We start from the raw sequence: 23,024 nt of genomic DNA on the forward strand, positions 1-23,024 counted from the left end.
TTTTTTCTGGAGCAAAACTATAGAACCACCTATATTGCCAACAAGTAGTGCTGGCACCAAAGAGTCAAGAACTCTCTCTTGGAGATGGGGTGGGGAAATGGGGCATACATGCACATGCTCCTGGGTGGGCAACCACGTGGAGCAGCACATGGCAGGAGTCCAAGCAGCTGACGGCTGTCAGCAAAGAGCACATCCACATGTTTGTTCAGTACCCCCTCACAGCTCCTGCCTTGTTCTGATGAAGAAGCCTGCTAACATTTAGTCAGTGTTTTATTTAGAAAGATAGTGCCTTGGCTGGTATTTTCACTTGTAGGAGCTGGCTGTCCTAAATGTAGTAGGAAATTGCCCTTGAAACCCACACACCAGACCAAGGAATGTATAGGGTAGGGCCAGATTATTCTCCCTGAGAAATGGATGGTTAGTCAAGAAATACAGTCTTTAGGGTGGAGTCAGAACAAAGAGTCCCAAACTCCCCTGGACTCGCCTGGAGGGGAAAAAGATCTATGAAGAATAATCAGCTGGGGGCTTCACCATGGGATACTGAAGAAAGAAACCCAAGTCTCTAATTCAGCAAAACCTCTGAACAACTTAGATCCCTTTGATGAGCCTCCCATCTGGTGGGGTGCACACAGAGATAAAGAAGAGGATGAATCCCTTGTCACAGAAAGCCAGAGGTTGTCTAAGTGGTCAAGGTTCTTTTAAGAACCATAGAATCTTGCTCATCTAGGAAGGCCTCCACAATGGCAGACCACGAGGAGCTGTCCATGGTGCTGTAGTTTCCCTTGCTAGAGCCCATTGGACAGTTTCTGTTAGCAGCTATGTAACAGGTGTTGTTTGTATAGTCAACACCTGAAGGTCCATATAGTCAAAGCTGCGGTTTTTTCAGTAGTCATGTATGGATGTGAGAGTTGGACTATAAAGAAGACTGAATGCTGAAGAAATGATGCTTTTGAACTGTAGTGTTGGAGAAGACTCTTGAAAGTCCCTTGAATTGCAAGGAGATCAAAGCAGTCAGTCCTAAAGAAAATCAGTCCTGAATATTCATGTTGAAGCTCCAATACTTTGGCCACCTGATGTGAAGAACTGACTCATTAGAAAAGACACTGATGCTTGGAAAGATTGAAGGCAGGAGGAGAAGGGGACGACAGAGGATGAGATGGTTGGATGGCATCACTAACTCGATGGTCATGAGTTTGAACAAGCTCCGGGAGTTGACGATGGACAGGAAAGCCTGGCATGCTGCAGTCCACGGGGTCATAAAGAGTCGGCCATGACTGAGTGACTGAACTGAACTGAACAGGTGTTGTGCGGGGTACTTTACAAACACTGTGTCCTTTAATCCTCCTGGCAATTCTGCAAGGTTAGAATCAGCAGCTTTGTTTCTACAGACCTGGAAACTAGCTCTGAGCTTCACTTTCTGCCTTCTCCAATTTGAATGGCCTGAATAACCATTTCAGACACCAGATTTGATGACACACAGCCTAATAAAAAAAGTGTATCTGTTTAACACCCTGTCTATGGTCGGTGTAAAGGGATAGTGTTCCTTTCAAAGATGGTGGTAGAGGAACTCTGCAACAAAGGCAACAGAGTTTATGTCACAGGGGAGTCTTTAATGACAATCATAACCTGATGTATGGTTCAGTTCAGTTCAGTTCAGTCGCTCAGTCATGTCCAACTCTTTGCGACCCCATGAATCACAGCACGCCAGGCCTCCCTGTCCATCACCAACTCCCAGAGTTCATCCAGACTCACGTCCATTGAGTCAGCGATGCCATCCAGCCATCTCATCCTCTGTCGTCCCCTTCTCTTCTGCCCCCAATCCCTCCCAGAATCAGGGTCTTTTCCAATGAGTCAACTCTTCACATGAGGTGGCCAAAGTACTGGAGTTTCAGCTTTAGCATCAGTCCTTCCAATGAACACCTAGGACTGATCTCCTTTAGGATGGACTTTAGATCCACCTTTAGGTTGGATCTCCTTGCAGTCCAAGGGACTCTCAAGAGTCTTCTCCAACACCACAATTCAATTCGGTGCTCAGCTTTCTTTATAGAAACCACTACAACATTGTAAAACAGTTATCCTCCAACAGAAAAAGAGTCATAACCATATTTTAGACTTTTGATTAGAAAAGAGTACAGGAACTTGAAACATGTTTGTCAAAAGAGAGGGAAAATTAACCCCTACTAATTAGAGGAAACCAAAACATGGGTTTTCTGAAGATTAACAAGTCATTTTTATTCTTCAGTAGTTTTCTCTTTTCTTTTCTTGGCTACAAGGTGAAAAAAATAGTTTCCCAGACAGACAACTTAGAAGGAAAATAAAGGCACAGCATTTATTTTTGAAATAAATCTTTGTTAGGGCAATTGAAACCATTATAAGGAAAATACACGTGACCTTTTGATGCTAAGCATCTCTGAATCTCGGACTTGAAACAATATTTGGGTTAGAGAAGGGGTTTTGCTCAAATTCATAGTGCTATTAAAAACTCAAGGAGAGAAAAGCACAGTATTTAAGCTCGGTCTAGGACTGAGAACCAAGTCAGAGGTTCTTGACCTGAGTCCATAGACCCTAGGAGTGGAGGGAAAGAGGAAGGTTTGTAAATGGGCTCCAGGGAATCTGTATTTAACATGTAAGCAACATGTTGTCTGTGGATGCATTTTACAGGGAGGGGTTGATAACTTCCAAGAGATTCTCAAAATGTCCAGGAATATCCATAAGGTAAAGAACCACTAGTTTAAATAGTCACTCCAGAAAGTTCAGCCTCAGTGAGCAAAGCATCTAATTATATATACATATGTACATGTCTGGGTTTGAAATAAGCAGCACATTTAAGTATGGCATTTATGGTAATTCAAATTAATATCTATACTTGTATATCTTAATAAATATTTTTAGTTTTATAGAAAAACATGTCTAATTAAGTAGAAATTGTGCGTTGTTCTTTTCAGCTGAATTCATTCCTTAAGGGAGCCCATAAAGTGAGAGAAAATATCAATCAGTCAGGATACATTTGACAAGAGCTTATGATGTGGGAAGGCTATCACTCACCTGCCTAAAATCCAATAAAGCTCCTTACACATGTCATTCACATTCTAGTACAAATGCTGGAAGTCACTCTGTGTCTTCATTTGTCACCAAGAGGCCCATTAGCTGCCAAGTCAGGAGAGCAGGGGAAGCACCAAGTGTGGAGCACTCTCCTTTTTGCTGACTCAGCAAAGTTGCTCACTAAACGCGGATTGCCAACTATTTCAGGTTGATTAATTCAGGTAAGAATCAAGATTCTAGCTTAATTCAGGTAAGAATCAAGATTCTATTGGATGTTTATTTACTTATTTGGCTGCATTGCATCTTAGTTATGGCCCTCAGGATCTTCCTTGTATCACAAGAGATCTTTCCTTGTGGCACACAGTCTCTCTAGTTGTGGTGAGCAGGCTTAGTTGCTCCTTGGCATATGCGATCTTAGTTCCCTGACCAGGGATTGAACTTATGTTTCCTGCATTGCAAGGCAGACTCCTAATCAGTGGACCACCAGAGAAGTCCCTCAGATGTATTTTTAACCCCCATAGATTCAAGCTGGAGGAATAATGCTCGAGTGCATATAGAATTCTTTCCTGCACTCCAGTCCTCTATCTTTTCTTGACTCTATGGGGCTTTAAAAGGCTCAGTGAGTATGTTATGTGTGAGGTGTGTGGCAACACTATCCTTGAAGAACATTTGATTTCTCTCAAGTGTCTTTGACAGCTCAGTGAGCTGACATAACCCAGAAAACATATGCCGTTATTTTGGGCAGGGCTGAAAAACAAGTCTGTTAGTTATCTCAGTGTTTCCCCTGAAAAGAGCTAACCTTTGTGAAGGCAAAAAGGATGTGATTAATGGCCTGTGGTTCATAGGGTCCCAGAATATTTGGGTACCTAGAAATGTGGCAGGTTTAAAGGACACAAACTCTTCAGTGATATCATCTCATCTTAGGACAGAGAGAGGTATGAACTGGAGGCAGCTGGGACCTGAAATGAGCCCAGTCCTATGGACTGAAGCAGGCATGAAAGCTGCAGATCAGGATTTTCAAAAGACATAGGAGCCATGGCAGCCAGCATCTCACTGGGCTCCAGGGGGTCAAAATCTTAGAATTGGAAAGGACCGTGGAAGTCATCCAGGACAACCACCACAGGGATCACTTGTATAGTCCAAGCCAGAGCTGGCATTGGAATCAAACAAACCTTGGTTTTTCTAGTCATAGCTTTTGTCAGTGCCCTGCACATGTCAGGGCACTCTCAACTCTTCCACTTTTTACTCCCCTTCCTCAACCCAGGGTTTGCGGCTGGAAGTTGGCCATGACTTGTATAGTTCCGTAGTGGGAAGGACCTGGAAAGGTTATTCTTTGGGGGTGGTCACAGTCTTCTAGGAGGCCAGCTGATGTGGAACCAGCTCAATTTTATGGTTATCTGGTGTTTATTAATTTTTTTGATGTGGATCATGTTAAAAGCCTTTATTGAATGTGTTGCAATATTATTTTTGTTTTATGTTGGTTTTTTGGCCACAAGATATGTGGGATCTTAGCCTCCCGATCAGGGATTGAAAACCTGCTCCCCTTTCACTGGAAGGTGAAGTTTTAACCACTGGACCTCCAGGAAAGTCCTGTTATCTTTCTTTAAAAAGAATATTTTTATATTTTATTAACATTTTTTCTAAGGCTGTGCCATGCTGCTTGTAGAATGTTAGTTCCCCAACCAGAGATTGAACCTGTGCCCCTTGCATTGGTGGTGTGGACTCTTAGCCACTGGACCACTATGGTATCTTGGTAGCTAGAACCCTTCACAGGAATAAAAGAGCAAACTTGGAGCATATGCCAGGAACTGCTCTATTGCTTTCTATGTGTCATGTCATTTCATCATCCCTGCGTCCCCATGCAGTAAGCATTGTTACTCTCACTGTTTTATAGATCAGGAAACTGTTTTATAAATCTAAACAGAAAGATTAAGTAATGTGCCTAACATCACACTTATACTGAGAGGCAGAGGTGGGATTTGAACTCAGACAGTGAGGCTTCTGGAGAAGGCAATGGCAACCTACTCCAGTACTCTTGCCCGGAAAATCCCATGGATAGAGGAGCCTGGCAGGCTGCAGTCCATGGGGTCGCAAAGAGTCGGACACGACTGAGCGACTTCACTTTCACCTTTCACTTTCATGCATTGGAGAAGGAAATGGCAACCCACTCCAGTGTTCTTGCCTGGAGAATCCCAGGGATGGCAGAGCCTGGTGGGCTGCCGTCTATGGGGTTGCATAGAGTTGGACACAACTGAAGTGACTTAGCAGCAGCAGTAGCAGCAGTGAGGCTTCAATGTCTTAGCCATTATTTCTTGGCTTTTAGTCACTATTTCTTATTCTCAGAAATGTCTGTTGATTTTTATTTTTGTTTTTTTAATATTTATTAATTTTTCTTTGGCTGTACTGGGTCTTAGTTGCAGCACATGGAAGCTTCAATCTTTGCTGTGGCATTTGGGATCTAGTTCCCCCATCATGGATCAAACCCGGGTCCCCTGCATTGGGAGTGCGGAGTTTTAGCTACTGGGCCACCAAGGAAGTCCCTTGTCTCTTGATTTTTGGAATAAGGCATCAGGCTGTCTTTCTACATGGTTGTCTTTCCTCCAAACAAAGCCCTACCCTTGGTTACTTAAACTCTCACTTGTTCAAAGGAAGAAGGAGGAGACAGTTTGGGGGCAAACATCAAGGAATACATCAAAGTGAAGAGTCCAAAGTAAACTTTGCTTGGATGACCCATTTCACCACTACTTTCCACAAGTCAGAAATAATGAGGGGTGGGGGGTCCTACACCCTTCATTTTTCCCTCTGAATCCTACCTGGTTGCCTGGAAAGAAAAAAAGGTGGCACGTGGTGCTAAATTGACTGACAGGATGGCAACCCACAGAGATGGTGAAGGGAACATCGCTTCTGAAGCAGCACAGGGAGACCACACCCTACTGCTAGCAAATGCTGTGTCTCTATCTGCAATCCCTGAGGAGCCCTTTTTGGTGTGTAAGAAAGCGCATCTCAGTATTCAACCTTAGGGATAATGAGACCTGCGTTGTTGTGAAGTTTCATGTAATCTTAAATAAACTTCTACTCTTTCTTCAAATTAAAGAACTGAGGGCACTCATCCTATAAATCAGTGAGCTCGTAATTCATCCTGAACTTCCCGACTTCTTGTTTATACAGATCTTACTGAATTTGATAAGGATTACATCCTGATAAATCCATTGTAAGTTAATGGACTTAATATATCTTAAGTCAAAAGTGCATTTAATAACCTCAGCTACCTTCAATATGCTCAGAACACAGTAGCCTACAGTTGGGCAAAATCATGTAGCACAATTCTATTAAAAAATAAGGTGTTGATTGTCTCATGTAATTCATTGAAAAATTTTCTGAAATTAGAAAACAGAATGGTTGTCCGGGTACATGATGGTTGTGTTATTGGCTGTTTATCCCAGTGATGGCATGGCTGACTGGGAGCTGCGGCTCACTGCCTCTGTCCAGCATCACAAGCGAGCATCCTACAACATATCACTAGCCTGGGAAAAGATCAAGATTCAAAATTTAATGTACGGTTTCTACTGAACGTGTCTTGCTTTTTTAAAACATATTTACCCATCCCATTTAATTTTTAATTTATTTTTTTTAGAATTTTGAAAAAAAATTTTTTTTGACTGTGCTGGGTTTTCATTGCTCTGCATGGGCTTTCTCTGGTTGCAGCAAGCAGGGGTTACTCTCTAGTTGAGATGTGTGGGCTTCTCTTTGCAGTGGCTTCTCTTGTTGCAGAGCAGAGGCTCGAGACCATGAGGGCTTCAGTAGTTGTGGCCCACGGGCTCAGTTTCCCCACAGCATGTGGAATCTTCCTGGGCCAGGGGTCATACTCATGTCCCCTGCGTGGGCAGGTGGATTCTTAACCATTGAACCACCAGGGAAGTCCACTTGTATCATTTTTGCAACCACTGTAAAGTCAAAAAAAATCACAAGTCAGACCATCATAAGTTGGGAGATTGTAGTAAAATACAGGCTATTAGTGACCCATTTAAATATTGACGAGAAGCTGCTTTTTTGACTCATTGAAGTAAATTTATGGTGTGGTGAAAAGAAGTTATGTTACATTTCTGATGATACAGAGAAGAAAATCTGACAAGAATGTCCCCTCTCCTAGTGAATTATGACAGTGTTTTATGCATGAGGCTAAAGCTAAACTCATCACATTGAAGCATGCAGTAATGGAGCTTGACCTCCAGAGTGAAATGTACAGGGAGAAACGTGGGCTCGTGGGCTCCAGATGTTCTGGGGAAAAGTCATCTCTGTGGGTATCTGAGGTTTAGTTATACTCTCACCAGAGAAGGCAATGGCACCCCACTCCAGTACTCTTGCCTGGAAAATCCCATGGATGGAGGAGCCTGGTGGGCTACAGTCCATGGGGTCACACAGAGTCGGACATGACTGAGCGACTTCACTTTCACTTTTCACTTTCATGCACTGGAGAAGGAAATGTCAACCCACTTCAGTGTTCTTGCCTGGAGAATCCTAGGGATGGGGGAGCCTGGTAGACTGCCATCTATGGGGTCGCACAGAGTCGGACACGACTGAAGCGACTTAGCAGCATACTCTCACCCAAGCACTAAGTCATGCACTGCACCCCCAAACACTGAGGCCTTTAGGATTTGGTCAGAATTCCATGGATGAGTTTAGAGTTGATGGTGCATGTGTGAGAGTCAAGTCCTACGTCACCCCTTTTCTCCCATTCATGTAACATGTCACTGTCCCTTAGGATCATGAAATATCAGAGCTTAAAGCAACCTCAGAGATACTCTGCCTTGTGCAAGTGGAGAAACTGAGTCTCAGTGAGGGAGAGTGACTTTGGCAAGTTCACACTGCATTTACCAGCAGTGTTAGGATCTAAGTCAGCTTATATTTTGGAAGCCATGCCTATAGCCCTTGTCCAGCTCCAACTTCAGCCCTTTCCAAGAAGTTTAGTGGGATTGATTCATTCACCCATTAACTCTGAGCTATAATCATGTTTTCCCACCTAATAACGTCTTCATGGGACTATCATCAATATTAATGGGTGGTAGATTTTGCCACAGCTCACAAATGCATTGAGGGCCATAATTTATACACAGGAAGATGGGCAGTTTGAATTCCTTGGGGATTTATTTAGACTTGATTCTTGCATTCTGTAGTCTCTAGTCTCTCAGCAAAGCTATCAGTGACTGGTCTGTGGCAGAGAACATAGATCACATTGACCTTAGCCTTCAGGGACATATTGATCATGTGGTTCAGAGGGTGACCATCCTGTGAGACCTGCTCAAGGGCCAGTTTCCCACTTTCCCAGCCAGCCCTATTGACCACCATCCTCCTTAGGGCTCCTTACCTTCTAATCAAACTAGAAGGCTTTCTCTTGCTTCCCTTGCTTACTCCCTGCTGTCTTGATTCAGGAGCTTTGCCTTCATCATATTATTCTCATTTTCTTCAATGCCTTTGCACCTAAACATGCATATATATTCAGATCTTATCCACCTGGCCCATCAAAATTCAAGTAACTGTAACACTTTTACATAACATGTCAATAGCTTTGATGAAATACAGTTTTTGCGTGGGCTATTTCTGATCCTTTGCTGTACTCCCTGGCATCTGGCAGAGTGCCTTATATGACGCGTTCTTCATGATGTGTATGTTAGGTGAATAAATGAATGATTAAAGAAATGATTGAGCAGAAAAGCAGTCCTTCTCAGAATCTTCCACCAAATCAAGGACCATAGAAACTGAAGTTTTGTCATCCTACCTAAAAAAAGTATTTAAAAAAATGTTCTCCTTGTCTACTGATACATTAAAAAAAACACCCTCAGACTTGGTGTCTGAAAACATCAAGCTGTTATTTTTGTTGGTTATGTGGACTGAATGAGCTAGCTGGGTGCCTTTCACTTGAGGTCTCATACAGTTTTAATCCTATGCAGGCAGAAGCTGCAGTCATCTGAAGGCTTGACTGGGCTGGATGTCCAAAATGTTGCACTCATGACAGTTGATGTCAGCTGTTGGACTATCTATACTTATTGACTAGACTGGACCATCTATACTTAGTCTCTTCCTGTGGCTTGGACTTCTCATCACATGGCAGCTGACTGCTGGAAAAGAGTATCCTAAGAGTGAGTGTTCCAAGAGAGCCTGGAGGAAGCTGCAAGATTTCTTATGACCTGATCTCAGAAACCCAGAATGTTTCTTCCACTTCATTTTATTGGTCAAGCAGTTCACCAAGGCCAACACAGTTCTAAGGAGAGGAAGTAACATATATGTGCAAAGACAGAAGGAACTGATAGCGTCTGTCTTTGGAGATTATCCAGCTATTAGGCAAATATGTTAATATTATCCCAGAGAGCAACCTACCTCTATGAACACCTTCCTTCACCAGGTTAACTGCTGCACTGCTGAGCACTGGGGACAGCTTCAATACTAGGAAATATTTTGGTAAGGTAGAGGGCAGGAAGAAGGAGAGGGAGAAGTCAGGAATCTGTGATAATGGTTACAGAATTAGGCCTGAGAGAGATAACACAGGGTATAAAATGAAGATATTAAAGAGAGGGCATTGGGGGAGGGGAGTGAGTGCTGAAGAAAACATCACCTATTTCTTTAACTGGCTCCATGTATGCTGGGAGTAGCTTGCAGAGAGAAGCAAGCGCAGTTGCTAAAAGTATTGCAAAATGTATTTATCTTTCTTTAAATCACATGTAATTGTAATAAAAATTGTTTTAGGACTTCCCTGGTGGTCCAGTGGTTAGGAATCCACCTGCCAATGCAGGGGATACAGGCTTGATCCCGCCCTGGGAAGAGTCCACATGCAACTAAGCCCATGCACCACAACTGCCAAGCCTGCACTCCAGAGCCTATGAGCCGCAACAAGAGAAGCCACCACAACGAGAAGCCCTCGCACTGCACGTAGAGAACGTCTGTGTGCAGCACCAAAGACCCGGCACAGCTATAAATAAATAAATAAATAAAACTTTAAAAGAATAATAAAGATTATTTTTAAAGATTTCTAAAAGCATCCATAATCCCACTAACTGAACACAATGGCGTTAATATTTCTTTTCAGTCTTAATTCCTCCTTGTGTATAGTTTACATCGCTGTTGTCATCCTGCTTTGGGCATGGGTTCTACACTTTTTATCCAGACTCATCATATAAATGCTTCTCCATGGTAGCTGCTATCTCACCTGCATTATTTTATTAGAGGTTGCATCCCATTCCGGCTGAGGGAGATTTGTTATGGGCCAATGAAATGAAATGATTAGCAAGGGTGACTCAGGTCTCTTGAGCTCCTGTCACCCATTGGTGAATAAGTCAGGCTCGGGGGAGGTTGAACCCGGCCCCTCGAGGTTTTGGGGGGAGTTGTCTCTTGTCTGGCTCTCCTACTGGGGACGCAGCCCTTGTGCTTCATAGATGTGTGTAGCTGCCGGCAGGAAAATCCTCTTCCTTTAAGTGAGGAGGCAAGCCTAGTATTTTCCTCCTTCTCTCTTCAACCTTGCAAGGAACTGTTGGTTTCTTAAATCAGTTAAGCTGGGGCACAAAGGTTTAGATTTCTCATCTCTTACAAAGGTTTCCATTTCTTCCGGAAAGGGGATTTAATTTTACTGCTGTAGCAATTTATTTTGGCCACAAGAATCTGCTTACTTCTTTTCCTGACACTGAGATGCCAGGCTTGGCACATTCTGGGCAGGTAGAGGGCATTCCCCCTCTAGCTACAATGCCCTCTGCTCTCCACCTATTTCACATCGCTCCATGTCCTCCTCGAAGCCATCCTTGGCCTTTTACACCCATACCCAGGTTTCTGACATCTTAAAACATTTACTGTTTGCTCACAGTCACATTCTCCTAGAGGGCAGCTTGATGTCAAACAAACCCAGAACTGGAAAGCAAGATACTTCAAACTTTGTCCCATTGCTCACCATCTGTGTGGCCTCAACTAAGTCTTTGCACCCCCTGGGCTTTAGCTGCTCCAGTTTTAAAAGAACCCAAAGCCAGTGCTCTGTGACAACCTAGAGGGGTGGAATGGGAAGGGAGGTGGGAGGGAGGTTCAAAAGGAAAGGGACATATGTACATGTAGTGCCGATTCTTGTTGATTCATGGCAGAAACCATCACAATATTGTAATTATCCTCTAATATGAAAAAATAAATAAAATATAAAAAATTGAGGGGCTAATCTCCATTGTTCCTTCCACCTATGATTCAAATCTGACCTCTCTTGACCTTTGAGGTTGCTTTTGTGTGGAGATTTGTCTCCTGGATTCATGCTTCTTCCTCCAATGACCCTGAGTCTTCCTGCTCATCAGACATAATCTGAGCAGTGTTTAAATGGCTATTGTTATTGAAAATACAGATTGAGTCTCTTCCACAATTTGCTTCCTGCCCTACCCCTGCTTTTCTCCTTCTTTTCATCCAATAAGTAGAGTTCAAACTCTGTTCTTTCTTTTTTTTGAAGCCGAGTCTCTGATCATGATCAAGTACAACAAATGGAAACATACTTTCTGAAGGCCATGCTTCAAACACTAATGCAACATGCCACAGACCAATCCCAACAGATTGCCCCCAGCCAATTGCATTCCCCTTTTATGAGGCAGAGATGCAAGGCAATAACTACTCTTCTCAGAGGGAGAAGTGGTTAGCTGGAGGGCAGCCACGTGCCAACTATCTCTGTCACCAGAGCATGAAGGCCCCTTGCAAGGACAAGTGACCCGTCCTGAATGACCATGTTTGCTTGGCCCCAAATTGCTGAAGATGTGGTTGTGCTAAAAAAAGGTTATAGGAGCAGTGCTGAGGGAGATGAACATGATTTGGCTTAAAATCAGAAAAAGTCAGAGCTTTCTGAGGCTGTTTTTATGTCCCAAATGCAATGTCCTCTGGAGAAGCCACCATTCTGGTTGGCCAGCAGCCATCAAACGATAGACCCTCCATAATATCCAGTCAAAACCCCAACCTGCCTTTATGAGTTACATCCACCATGTTCCCTCACCCTTCTACCCAGGCACACCCCTCACAGTCTTCTGTGCCCCCAGCTCACCCTCAGGCTCTTCCCTCTGCTTGGGATGTACTGACTGGCCCATTTCATCATTATTAATGTTCTATTCACTGGGACAAAAAGGAGCTCAGATAGTGTATCTACTATGGGCTTTGGAGTTTGAATGCACGTGCATGCGTGCTAAGTCGCTTCAGTTGTGTCTGACTCTGTGCAACCCTATGGATTGTAGCCTGCCAGGCTCCTCTGTCCATGGGGATTCTCCAGGCAGGAATACTGGAGTGGGCTGCCATGCCCTCCAGGGGATCTTCCCAACCCAGGGATTGAACCTACATCTCTTATGTCTCCTCCATTGGCTGGTGGGTTCTTTACCACTAGTGCCACCTGAGAAGCCCAGAGTCCAAGTGACTTGGATCTAAATCCCAGCTCTTCCACTTGTAGGGCAGGCTACTCAACTTCTCTTAGCCTCAGTTTCCTCATTTGTAAAATGGGGCTAATAATATCCCAGCCTTGCAGAGCTGTTGTAAAGATCTTTTGAGTTGTCAGAAGGCTTGCAACACTGAACACAAAGTTCCTGACATATAGCGGGGACTCAATGAGTGGCTTTTATTATTATTTCCCTTGTGTATACTTTTTGGGGCAATAATATGATACTATTATTTACGTAGATATGTAACTGATCTCTCTGCTCAATAGAAACTTCTTGAAGGTAGGAATTATTTGGCACTCCTGTTACTTTCTGTACCAAGCACAAAGCTTTGGACAGAGTAGATTCTTAGTATGTTTTGTTCAGATGAATTAAATATGTCATTTTACCTGCCTTTTCCTCTTGGCAGTACCCAACAAAGACAGAAGAAAGTCAAAATTGAAAAAAACGTGGCAAGAAATAATTTCTTTCTACATATTTAGGCCACGTCGTATGAGGTTCGGCTTTGGGGTCTTGCCTCTTAAACTGTTAAATTCCCGGGAGTAGGGAGGGCTCAGAGACCATGACCTTTATGTGTGCTTTTGGTATTTAGTGCTCTGCAGGGCACTTGCTGAATATTTAAGTGTTGCTATTCATGATAAAAGCTTGAAGAGTGACAGATCAGGGAGCAGAAAGACAACTTGGTAATGGATTTTATTGCAGACAAATGCAGGAGAAAGTCTGCTTAAGGGTTATAATTGTCCTAACTATTCTAGCCACATTCTGAAATGCTGTTCTCTCATAAATGAAGCTCTGGGGTTTCTGGGTTTCATCTTTGTCTTGAGCCCCTGGGCCCCACTTCTACACCAGAAGGAGAGGCCTAGGGTTTGGGCAGCCCCTCTCCTGGAGTACCAGTATAAGGTCCTTTGGGTCAGAATAATCTACATTTTTCTTAGGAGTCATCCAGGCTGTAAAGAAGCTGTCACCCAGACTGACTTGTGGTTCCATGTTGGTGACCCTGGCACAATAAATAAAGCTTTGGGCTCAGCAGAGGTGGTGTAGCACAGTGGTTAAGAGCATGAGCTCTGGAGCCCTTCTTTTTCGGTTTGCATCTTGGCTTCTCTCCTTGTGTCCCTGTGACTTTATGCAAGTTATTCAATGTCATCAAGCCTCAATGTCTCCATCTGTCAAATGCGTATGGGAAAGTTGTTGTTTTTTGTTGTTCAGTAGCTAAGTCATGTCCAACTCTTTGCAGGCCCATGGGCTCTGTCTCCCAGAGTTTGCTCAAATTCACATCCATTGAGTTGGTGATGTTATAGTAAGAGTGTCTAACTCGTACAACTGTTATAAGGATCAAAAGTGTTGAACAACACAAATTACATAAAACTGCACCTGAAACATAGTAAGTGCTCTGTAAGTGTTGACTCTTATTATTTTCAAAGTACAAGGGTTGTTCTCCCAAATCATATGAAAAGCTGTGTATCGTGTGCTTCTTTTGCGCCTCAGTTTGGTCAGTCCTCACCCTTGGGTCTAAGGTGAGCCCAGGGGTGGAGAGGGGAAGCGTCTGCTCTGGTGTAGGCGGGAGACTAAGGGAGTGTGGCAGCAAGGATGACGTAAGGGGGACAGATCTGGAGATACATAAATGCAGTAGTGGTGATTACATGTGCAGCTGAGGGACAGGGAAGATCCAGGGGTGTCTCCCAGGTGATCGAGACCCAGGATCTGTTGGTGGTGACACCATGAAAAGAGAGGTTCATATGGGAAGACTGGGCTTGAGGAGTCAGTAGAATATTGGGATGGCATGTAGAGCTGTCTGAAAAGTGTTGCAAATGTAACTCTGGAACTTTGGAGAGAGGTCCAAAGAGAGCTGCCAGATTCAGGAGTCACTAGAGTCAGACACAACTTAGTCACTAAACAACAGCAACAGCAATGTTTGCAGTGAATGCCATGAGAACCAATGAGATTCTTCAGATGGCTTGCAGCCAACTGTCCAGTGTCCAGATCATGACTGGATAATAAATATTTTAGGCTTTGCAGACCATATGATCTTTATTGCTAATGCTCAATTCTGGCATTTTGCTTGAAAGCCACAGTGGACAATACATAAGCAAAGGGATGTGGCTGTGTCCCAGCAAAACTTGATTTACAAAAATCCACGGACTATAATTTGCCCCAACCTGCTCCAGACCACGGAGAAGGCAATGGCACCCCACTCCAGTACTCTTGCCTAGAAAATCCATGGACGGAGGAGCCTGGTAGGCTGCAGTCCATGGGGTCGCGAAGAGTCGGACATGACTGAGCAACTTCACTTTGACTTTTCACTTTCATTCATTGGAGAAGGAAATGGCAACCCACTCCAGTGTTCTTGCCTGGAGAATCCCAGGGACGGGGGAGCCTGGTGGGCTGCCGTCTATGGGGTCGCACAAAGTCGGACATGACTAAAGTGACTTAGCAGGAGCAGCAGCAGCTCCAGACCAACATCTTACACATAGTAAGTATATAGTAAATTTTTATTGGCATAATCTACTAGCTACAGAAGTTGTCTAAAGCCAAGATTTTTTAGAATAATTAAATTTTTAGGAATTTAAACTTTTGTTAGGAATACACCAACACACACACAAAAGCAAGCAGGAGAGAGGATGTTTGATTTCTGGTGCCATGCATGAAATAATGGAGGCTTCCCAGGTGGTGAGAATGGTAAAGAACCTGCTGCCAAAGCAGGAGACATAAGAGATGAGGGCTTGATCCCTGGGTCGGGAAGATCCCTTGGAGGAGGGCATGGCAACCCACTCCAGTATTCTTACCTGGGGAATCCCATGGACAGAGGAGCCTGGCGAGCTACAGTCCATGGGGTTGTAAAGAGTTGGACACGACTGAAGCAACTTAGCATGCACACATGCACATGAAATAAGAAGCCCCGAATGAGAGATGTGCATTAATTTCAAAGTATACAGCTGAAACCTGTTCTGAATGTAGGTTCTAAGTCCTCAGCCAAGTATAATAAATCAGACTGGTGAATTATGGGACGAGGTGATGAGAGAACCATTCAATGTTAAACCCCTGAGGACCAGGGCTGGTGGGGAAGGTGAGAGGCCTGGCTTCTTGGAGAGCTCCAGGGTGGCATGCTCATCAAATCTGGGAAATTGACTACAAATGTGTTAAAAAATTAAGACACTTCCCACAAGTATTTGTAGCTACCATTACAAAGAAGTAGAGACAGGAAGAAATGGGAGGAAATGAAAAAGAAGATTAAGAATTGAAGCCATGTATGGGAGTAGGCATTTTGCACTCAGGAAGTAGTCAGAAAAGTTGAGGGAAAGAGGGAGAGATTGACTGAGACCCCAACCCTTCCCTCCAAACAACAGAGAGATACAATAGATTGTAAACAGTAGTTAAAACAGACAGCTCAAGGGCTGAGGGGTTCAGCTACTGAATCATGGCTGAAGATATGCCCCCTCCTTTGTGTCTTATATTTTTGGCTGGTGGATCAAACCCCCAAAGTCTGTCTCTTCTGTTTGAAGACTGAAGCTGCACGACTGAATTCCCTGGCCATGTTCCTGGTGCTGATTCTGGGGTCTTGGATGTCAAGTAAAGGGAGACAGCCTAGAGGAGAGGCTCATATTCGACCACAGGTTGTGAATGACCTCTTTATTTGTTTCCAAAAAGAACATGTAAGAGTGTGAAGAAGCCCATAGCTCCTGGGCAGTCAGTGTGGCTTGAGATAGAGTGTGGTCTGTGGCTGCAGTGACCACAGCAGCTGTGTGCCAATTTGGGTACATATATACATATAAGTACCCATGGACATATAGACACACATTCCCATACATGTGTGTGTGTATATACACACATATCTATGTATATCGTATGTGTGTGTATACATTGACAAGTTTTTAATTTTTATTTATTTAGTTAGTTACTTATTTTTTGGCTGCACTGGGTTTTCCTTGCTGCTCGTGGGTTTTCCCTTGTTGTGGCAAGAGGGACTTCTCTCTAGTTGCAGTGCCCGGGCTTCTCACTGCAGTGGCTTCTCATGTTGCAGAGCATGAGCTCTAGGTGTACGGGCTTCAGTAGTTGTGGCAAACAGATTTAGTTGCCCTGTGGCATGTGGAATCTTCCCAGATAAGGGATGGAACCCCTGTCCCCTGCTCTGGTGGGCGTATTCTTAACCACTGGACCACCAGGGAAGTCCCCACATAACTTTTTGGCCACTGGGAAATGAGGGGATGTGATTCAGGAAGAGGCTTGAAATGTCTTGGGTGACTGGGTTTTTACCCTCCTTTGTGCTTCCTCATTGCCATAAGGAAGACATGCCCCAGAGGCTGGCCCCAGAGGAATGAGAACTATATGAAACAGACCTGAACCTAATTCATGGCCTGGAGTCAAGCCTAATTGAACCCAATCTAGATCAACCAAACTTCAGACAATCTCTAGCCTAATAAATTATGTGATAGTAATTATGTAAAACAGGAAAAGCTGGAGTTACACTTGCTCACAAAGAGGAAAAGAACTGATTGCTACTGTCTAGTTTTTGTGATCTGGTTTTAAGGATTAGTCATACAAACATTGGAGAAGGAAGTGGCAACCCACTCCAGTACTCTTGCCTGGAAAAATTCCATGGACGGAGGAGCCTGGTAGGCTGCAGTCTATTGGATCACAAAGAGTCGGAAATGACTGAGCAACTTCATGTCATCATACAAACATGAAACAATATATCATGGGGAGTGGCATTGCTCATTGGAAAAGACCTTGATGCTGGGAATGATTGAGAGCAGAAGGAGAAGGAGGTGATAGAGGATGAGATGGCTGGATGGCATCATCGACTCAACAGACATGAGTTTGAACAAACTCTGAGAGATAGTGAAAGACAGGGAAGCCTGGCGTGCTGCAGTCCATGGAGTTGTAAAAGAGCCAGACACAGCTGAGTGACTGAACAGCAAAATGATAAAATATGAGAGTGAGGTTGATGCTGAAAGTAAATACATTGAAACTGAAGTCATGTGAAGGGTGATGGCTGAGCTCTTCTGCTTGAATTTCATATCAGATCTGAATGAAGAAAAGTCCTCCAACAGCTGAAGTGAGGAGGGGTCCTCTTCTAATGGCCCATCCCATGAGCATAGACTCTTAGAATCCCCTTACTGGGAGAGATTTCCCAAGTTCATCTGGCCCAGTTTCTTGTCCTCTGTACAAATGCATTCTGTGGCATCCTTGATGGAAGCTGATCCGAATTTAGTCACTTACCTGCTGTGTAATCTTGGATACACAAGAAAATGTACAGAAAATGTTGGAGTCAGACAGACTTGGTTTTACACCCCAGCATTGTGACCTTAAGAATTTACTCATCTTTGAATCTTTCATCTCCACTAGAAAACAGATAATAAGAATGCCTACCTCACAGAGCCGTTGGGAGAGTTAACTAGACAACAGAATGGCACATTCGTCACAGCACCTGGCACCAAATGCAGTGGCTCCCTTCCTGATTTGTGTGTGTGTGTGTGTGTGTGCACTTGCTTAGTCACTGGGTGCACTTGCCGACTCTTTGCAACCCCATCGGCTGTAGACCACCAGGCTCCTCTGATCACTGGGATTCTCCAGGCAAGAATACTGGAGCCTGTTGCCATTTGCTTCTCCAGAGGATCTTCCTGACCCAGGGATTGAACCCACATCTCTTATGTCTCCTGCATTGGCAGGAGGATTCTTTACCACTACACTGCCTGGACCAGCACAGAACACTCCAACCCTCTGCCATACAAAAGCCTTCCGATATCTCTATAAAGGGAGAACCAAGCTGAGCTCCAACCAGCTCCCTGCAAAGTCCAGATGCTGAGCCTGCTGGCCTGAATCAGGTGTCTCCTTCCTAACTCATTTGATGGATCAGGCATTTCAATTTTAAGTTGTAGATCGTCAGTACATTTGACTATCCCTGGACTAGAAAAACATCAGAAGCAATGATTGACTATTTAATCAGACAGTTTTACACAAATTATGGTCCATAAAATTCCAAATTTCTTGTAGTCACCCACAAGCAGAGTTTCATTGTAACTTAAAATGGAAACTACCCATCATTCTCATATCTGGAAAAGCAGAGATGGAGCAGTGTGAGCAACGATGCATGGGGGTTGGGGAGAGGATGGTTCAGAGAACAGAAGGCAAGTTCTAAGTGAGCTGTACTGTGCATGTGAGTGAGGAGAAGAGAGGACAAGAAAGGAGGTTGGGGACAGGTCAGGAACACTTTGAATAACATGAGGAGTTTGAAATTTGAAGGCATTGGTAAACCACTGAAAGATTTTGAGCAAGAAAATGGCATGGTCAGAGCTTTGCTTCCAGAAGATAACTCTGGGAAGAAGGAGGGAGTGGATTGGTTTGGTAGCAAACAGAGCAACTAGGGACAGATGAATACTTAGCAGTCTATTGCAGTCATCTGGACAAGAGGTGATAAAAGTTGTGCTTGGGTTCTGGAAAATAGAGAACAAATATGAGACATATTGTAGTGAAAAATCTATAGGGCTTATTGACTGGCCAGGGAAGGCAAAGAGAGAGGGAAGGATGACTCAGATTTTAAGCCTGGAGAAAGTGACTGAGTTATCTCATTTAACAAGCAGGATGTGGAGCATACCTGGCCTCACCAGGTTTTTCTCATTTAATTTTAATGTGCATATATGTGTATATATAGCTCCATGTACATATATAGTATGAAATAAATCAATAACCCAACACACACATACACATTCTCTCTCTTCCAACTCAATATTCATTAATTTTAACTATATGTAATTACAGTGAAATGAGAGTATGGAGGCTTTCTAACTTCATCTGAGAAATTACAGTTTTCATACTGACAGTGTAGGGATTATATTTAGGATTTTGAAACTATTGTTAGTCCTACTGATAACGGTAGCCGCAGTTGACTGAGTACTCGTGTGCCAGTGCTTCTCACACATCGCCTCATTTGTCCTCACAACAGACTGTGAGATGGACACTGTTAAGGGTCTCCCCAAACCATTCCCAATTCCATCTTCCCTTGCTTCCCGCAGTAAAGGCTCACCTCCTTTGCCACACAGCTCAGGTCTGCACATGGAGAATGTAAATGATACCTGCTTGGAATGTTCTAGATAAGACAGTGGCCTCCTGATAGCAGGATAAGAGGAGACTCAGCTGGCACTTCCTCCGTCCTCATATTCCTGGCTTGAACATGCAAATATGCTGAAAACTGGGATAGCCATTTGTGACCATAGATGACACACATATAGATGAAAAGCCAATGGCTCAGGCTGTCAAAATATAAACTGTGTGACCTTAGTGACATTGTTAAGCCACCAAACAAGCCTTGGAACCGCTATGTCTAGGCTTCTTGATAAGCGAGACAATGAATATCTGCTATATTCAAACAACCATTGGTTGTTTTTCTATTATTTACAAAAAAAAAAAAAATGCATCCAGATGTTCACTTGCTTGCCTGGGCCCAAGCCAGAAAATGGTGGACCTGTGAGTAAAACCCAGGTCCTTCTGACTCCAAAATGATACTATTAGCTCTCACACATCCTCCCTTCCAATACCCATACACAGAACAATGTGAAGTGTGATAGATGCATCTGCTGTCTTTTTCATGGTCCTCATTGCTCACTTCTTCCTCCACCATTTTGGATGCCTCAAAAGTGTCAGATACTGAGTGAAATCCTAGGAGATAGTAAGATGATTATGATTGAGTCCCTGTCCTCAAGTTGTTCATGATATAGAAGAGAGGTTGGCAAGCTATGGCCCATGGGCCCGGTTTGGTTCACTCGTTTTTGTACAACCTGCCGCTAACAGCAGTTGTTATATTGTCAAATGGTTGAAAGAAAATCAAAACAATAACATTTCATGACTCATAAAAGTTATAAGAAATTCAAATTCCGGTTTAGTGTTCATAAATACAATTATATTAAAACACAGCCATGCCCATTTGTTTAGATATTATCTATGGCTCCAACTGCAGAGTTGAACAGGTACTACAGAGATCATATGGCTTGCTAAACCTGAAATATTTGCTACCTGGCCCTTTACAGAAAAAGTTTGCTGCCTCTTGGTCTGGAAGGGTGGCAGCATCTAGAGAAGAACTAGGCAAATGACCAACTCGTTCGAGAGAAGGGATGTATACTGAGATACTTTGAAAAATTTTCCCAAACAGGAAAGTCTAAAGCTCTGAGTCTTATTGAGAGACTTTTCCCCTTAAAGATAGATTCTAAAAGAAGTTGGAAGAGGGGCTGGACTGCGATGTCTGTCAGGTTGATGCAACTTTGTCTAATGAGTATCTGTTGTTACTTGTTGTTCCTTAGACACAGGACCATGTGCTCCAGTAGGTCTGAACTCCACCCAAACGGAGAGAACAAATCATGAATCCTTTTAATGCACACTATAAAATCACCTTGGAAAAAATTGATTGACCTTTTAATTAAGGCCCTCAGAGCCTCCCACATATTGGCTTTTGCCTGAAACTCTTATGCTGGAGATTTTTGTGAGCACATGAACCATCCCTCTCAAATCCTAGTTCCTGTCAAGCAGGACCTGCTGTCCTCAGGGATACCGCATACCTTGTACACATCACTGCGTTGGTAGAAAAGACCTTTCTATGAACCTAACTCTAAAAATCAATAGAATGTTTAATTCTCTTTCTTTTTTTCTAAAGGAAAGTGCCAGAAAGCCTCTTGAAGTAATAATGGTGCTTGTTGTCTGCATATAATCACACAACTGATTACTTTTTTGTCCATTTTGATTCTGACTCTTAAAATAGCCATGACCGAAATAATTTGATCTTAATGAAAAAAATGATGAAGCTGTGTAAAACTACACTTCTGATGTACTAACAAAAGAGACTTTTGAGCTCAAAAAACTCACTCTCTTTTTGTCTATTTTACAGATTAGGACACTTAACTTAGCCAGAAAGACAGCTAGTCACTGGCAGATCATGTATGCTTTCCAGTTATGACGAAAACGAAGACCAAGACTACCTGGCACCTTTGTCAATCAAACACATGGTTTTGGGATGAGGTGAGTCTATAATTTGTTATCCAAACTGAAATCCTTTGGCTCAACAGGCACAAAGCAAAACTGTTCATCAAGACCAGTGGTCACCCTACAGGTAGGTAAGGCAGGTGCAGTAGGTCATGTAGGCCTTTGGGCTCATTCTTTTTTAATTTTTATTTTATATTGGAGTGTATTTGATTCATAATGTTGTGTTAGTTTCAGGTGTACAACAAAATGATTCAGTTATATATATATATGTACACATATGTCCACTCTTTTTCAAACTCTTTTCTCATTTAGATCATTACAGAATATTGAGTTTCCTGTGCTATACAGTAGTGTGTTTATGTTAATCCCAAACTCCTTATTTATCCCTCCCCTCCACCTTTCCACTTTGGTAACCGTAAGTTTGTTTTCAAAGTGTGTAAGTCTTTTTCTGTTTTGTAAATAAGTTCATTTGTATCATATTTTATTAGATTTGACATATAAGTGATATCTTATGATATTAGTCTTTTTCTGTGTGACTTCATTAATACAGTAACTTCTATTTATAGATCCATCCATGTTGCTGCAAATGGCATTATTTTATTCCTTTTTATGACTGAGTAGTACTCTATTATATATCTGTACCACATATTCTTTATCCATTCCTCTGTCAACAGACGTTTAGGTTGCTTCCATATCTTGGCTATTGTAAATAGTGCTACTGTGAACGTTGGGGTACATGTATGTTTTCAAATTACGGTTTTCTCCAGATGTATGCCCAAGAGTGGGATTGTTGGATCATATTTTCAACTCTGTTTTTAGTTTTTTAAGGAACCTCCATACTGTTCTCCATCGGAGAAGGCAATGGCACCCCACTCCAGTACTCTTGCCTGGAAAATCCCATGGATGGAGGAGCCTGGAAGGCTACAGTCCAAGGGGTCGCTGAGGGTCGGACACAACTGAGCAACTTCCCTTTCACTTTTCACTTCCATGCATTGGAGAAGGAAATGGCAACCCACTCCAGTGTTCTTGCCTGGAGAATCCCAGGGACGGGGGAGCCTGGTGGGCTGCCGTCTACGGGGTCGCACAGAGTCGGACACGACTGAAGTGACTTAGCAGTAGCAATACTGTTCTCCGTAGTGGTTGTCGTTGTACCAATTTACATTCCCACCACCAGTGTAGAGGGGTTCCCTTTTCTCTGCACCCTCTCCAGCATTTATTCTTCGCGGACTCATTCTGGTAATCAGGTGTGTCTCTAAAATGTACTTCTGTTTCCTGACTTGTACCTCTAGTCCTTTCAATCTTGTAGCCTTTGTACTTGGTGAGGCCAGCTCCCTGGAACAGTTTTGAGATCCAGTCTTGGTTATTCCCACTGATTGCTCGTTTTTCTGCTGCTCTGATTGCCCAAAGCTTGGGCAATGGAGAAATCAGGAGCTGGATCAAAGAGGAGAACATGGGTGTGGCAGGTGCTCCTACATACAGCAATTCTCACTTTCCAAGGTCCAGATTCCTGTCTTTAGGTCCAGGGAAAATGGTTTCAAACAGGACTGGTGGCTGGTTCTAGACAAGCCAGTATAAGATATTCAGGCA

General features: G+C 43.3%; 1 protein-coding gene across 1 annotated transcript in view; it reads left to right on the top strand.

Annotated features, from left to right (window-relative positions):
• Positions 1-23,024, top strand: part of CES5A (carboxylesterase 5A) — a 271,038-nt gene that overhangs the window by 146,628 nt on the left and 101,386 nt on the right. Inside the window, exon 2 of the mRNA XM_070770595.1 lies at positions 21,343-21,473. Coding sequence (XP_070626696.1) covers positions 21,469-21,473 — 5 coding nt within the window. The 5' untranslated portion in view covers positions 21,343-21,468. The remainder of the gene's footprint in view (positions 1-21,342; positions 21,474-23,024) is intronic.

This window comes from Bos indicus, chromosome 18 (genome assembly GCF_029378745.1).
Source record: "Bos indicus isolate NIAB-ARS_2022 breed Sahiwal x Tharparkar chromosome 18, NIAB-ARS_B.indTharparkar_mat_pri_1.0, whole genome shotgun sequence".
NCBI lineage: Eukaryota > Metazoa > Chordata > Mammalia > Artiodactyla > Bovidae > Bos > Bos indicus.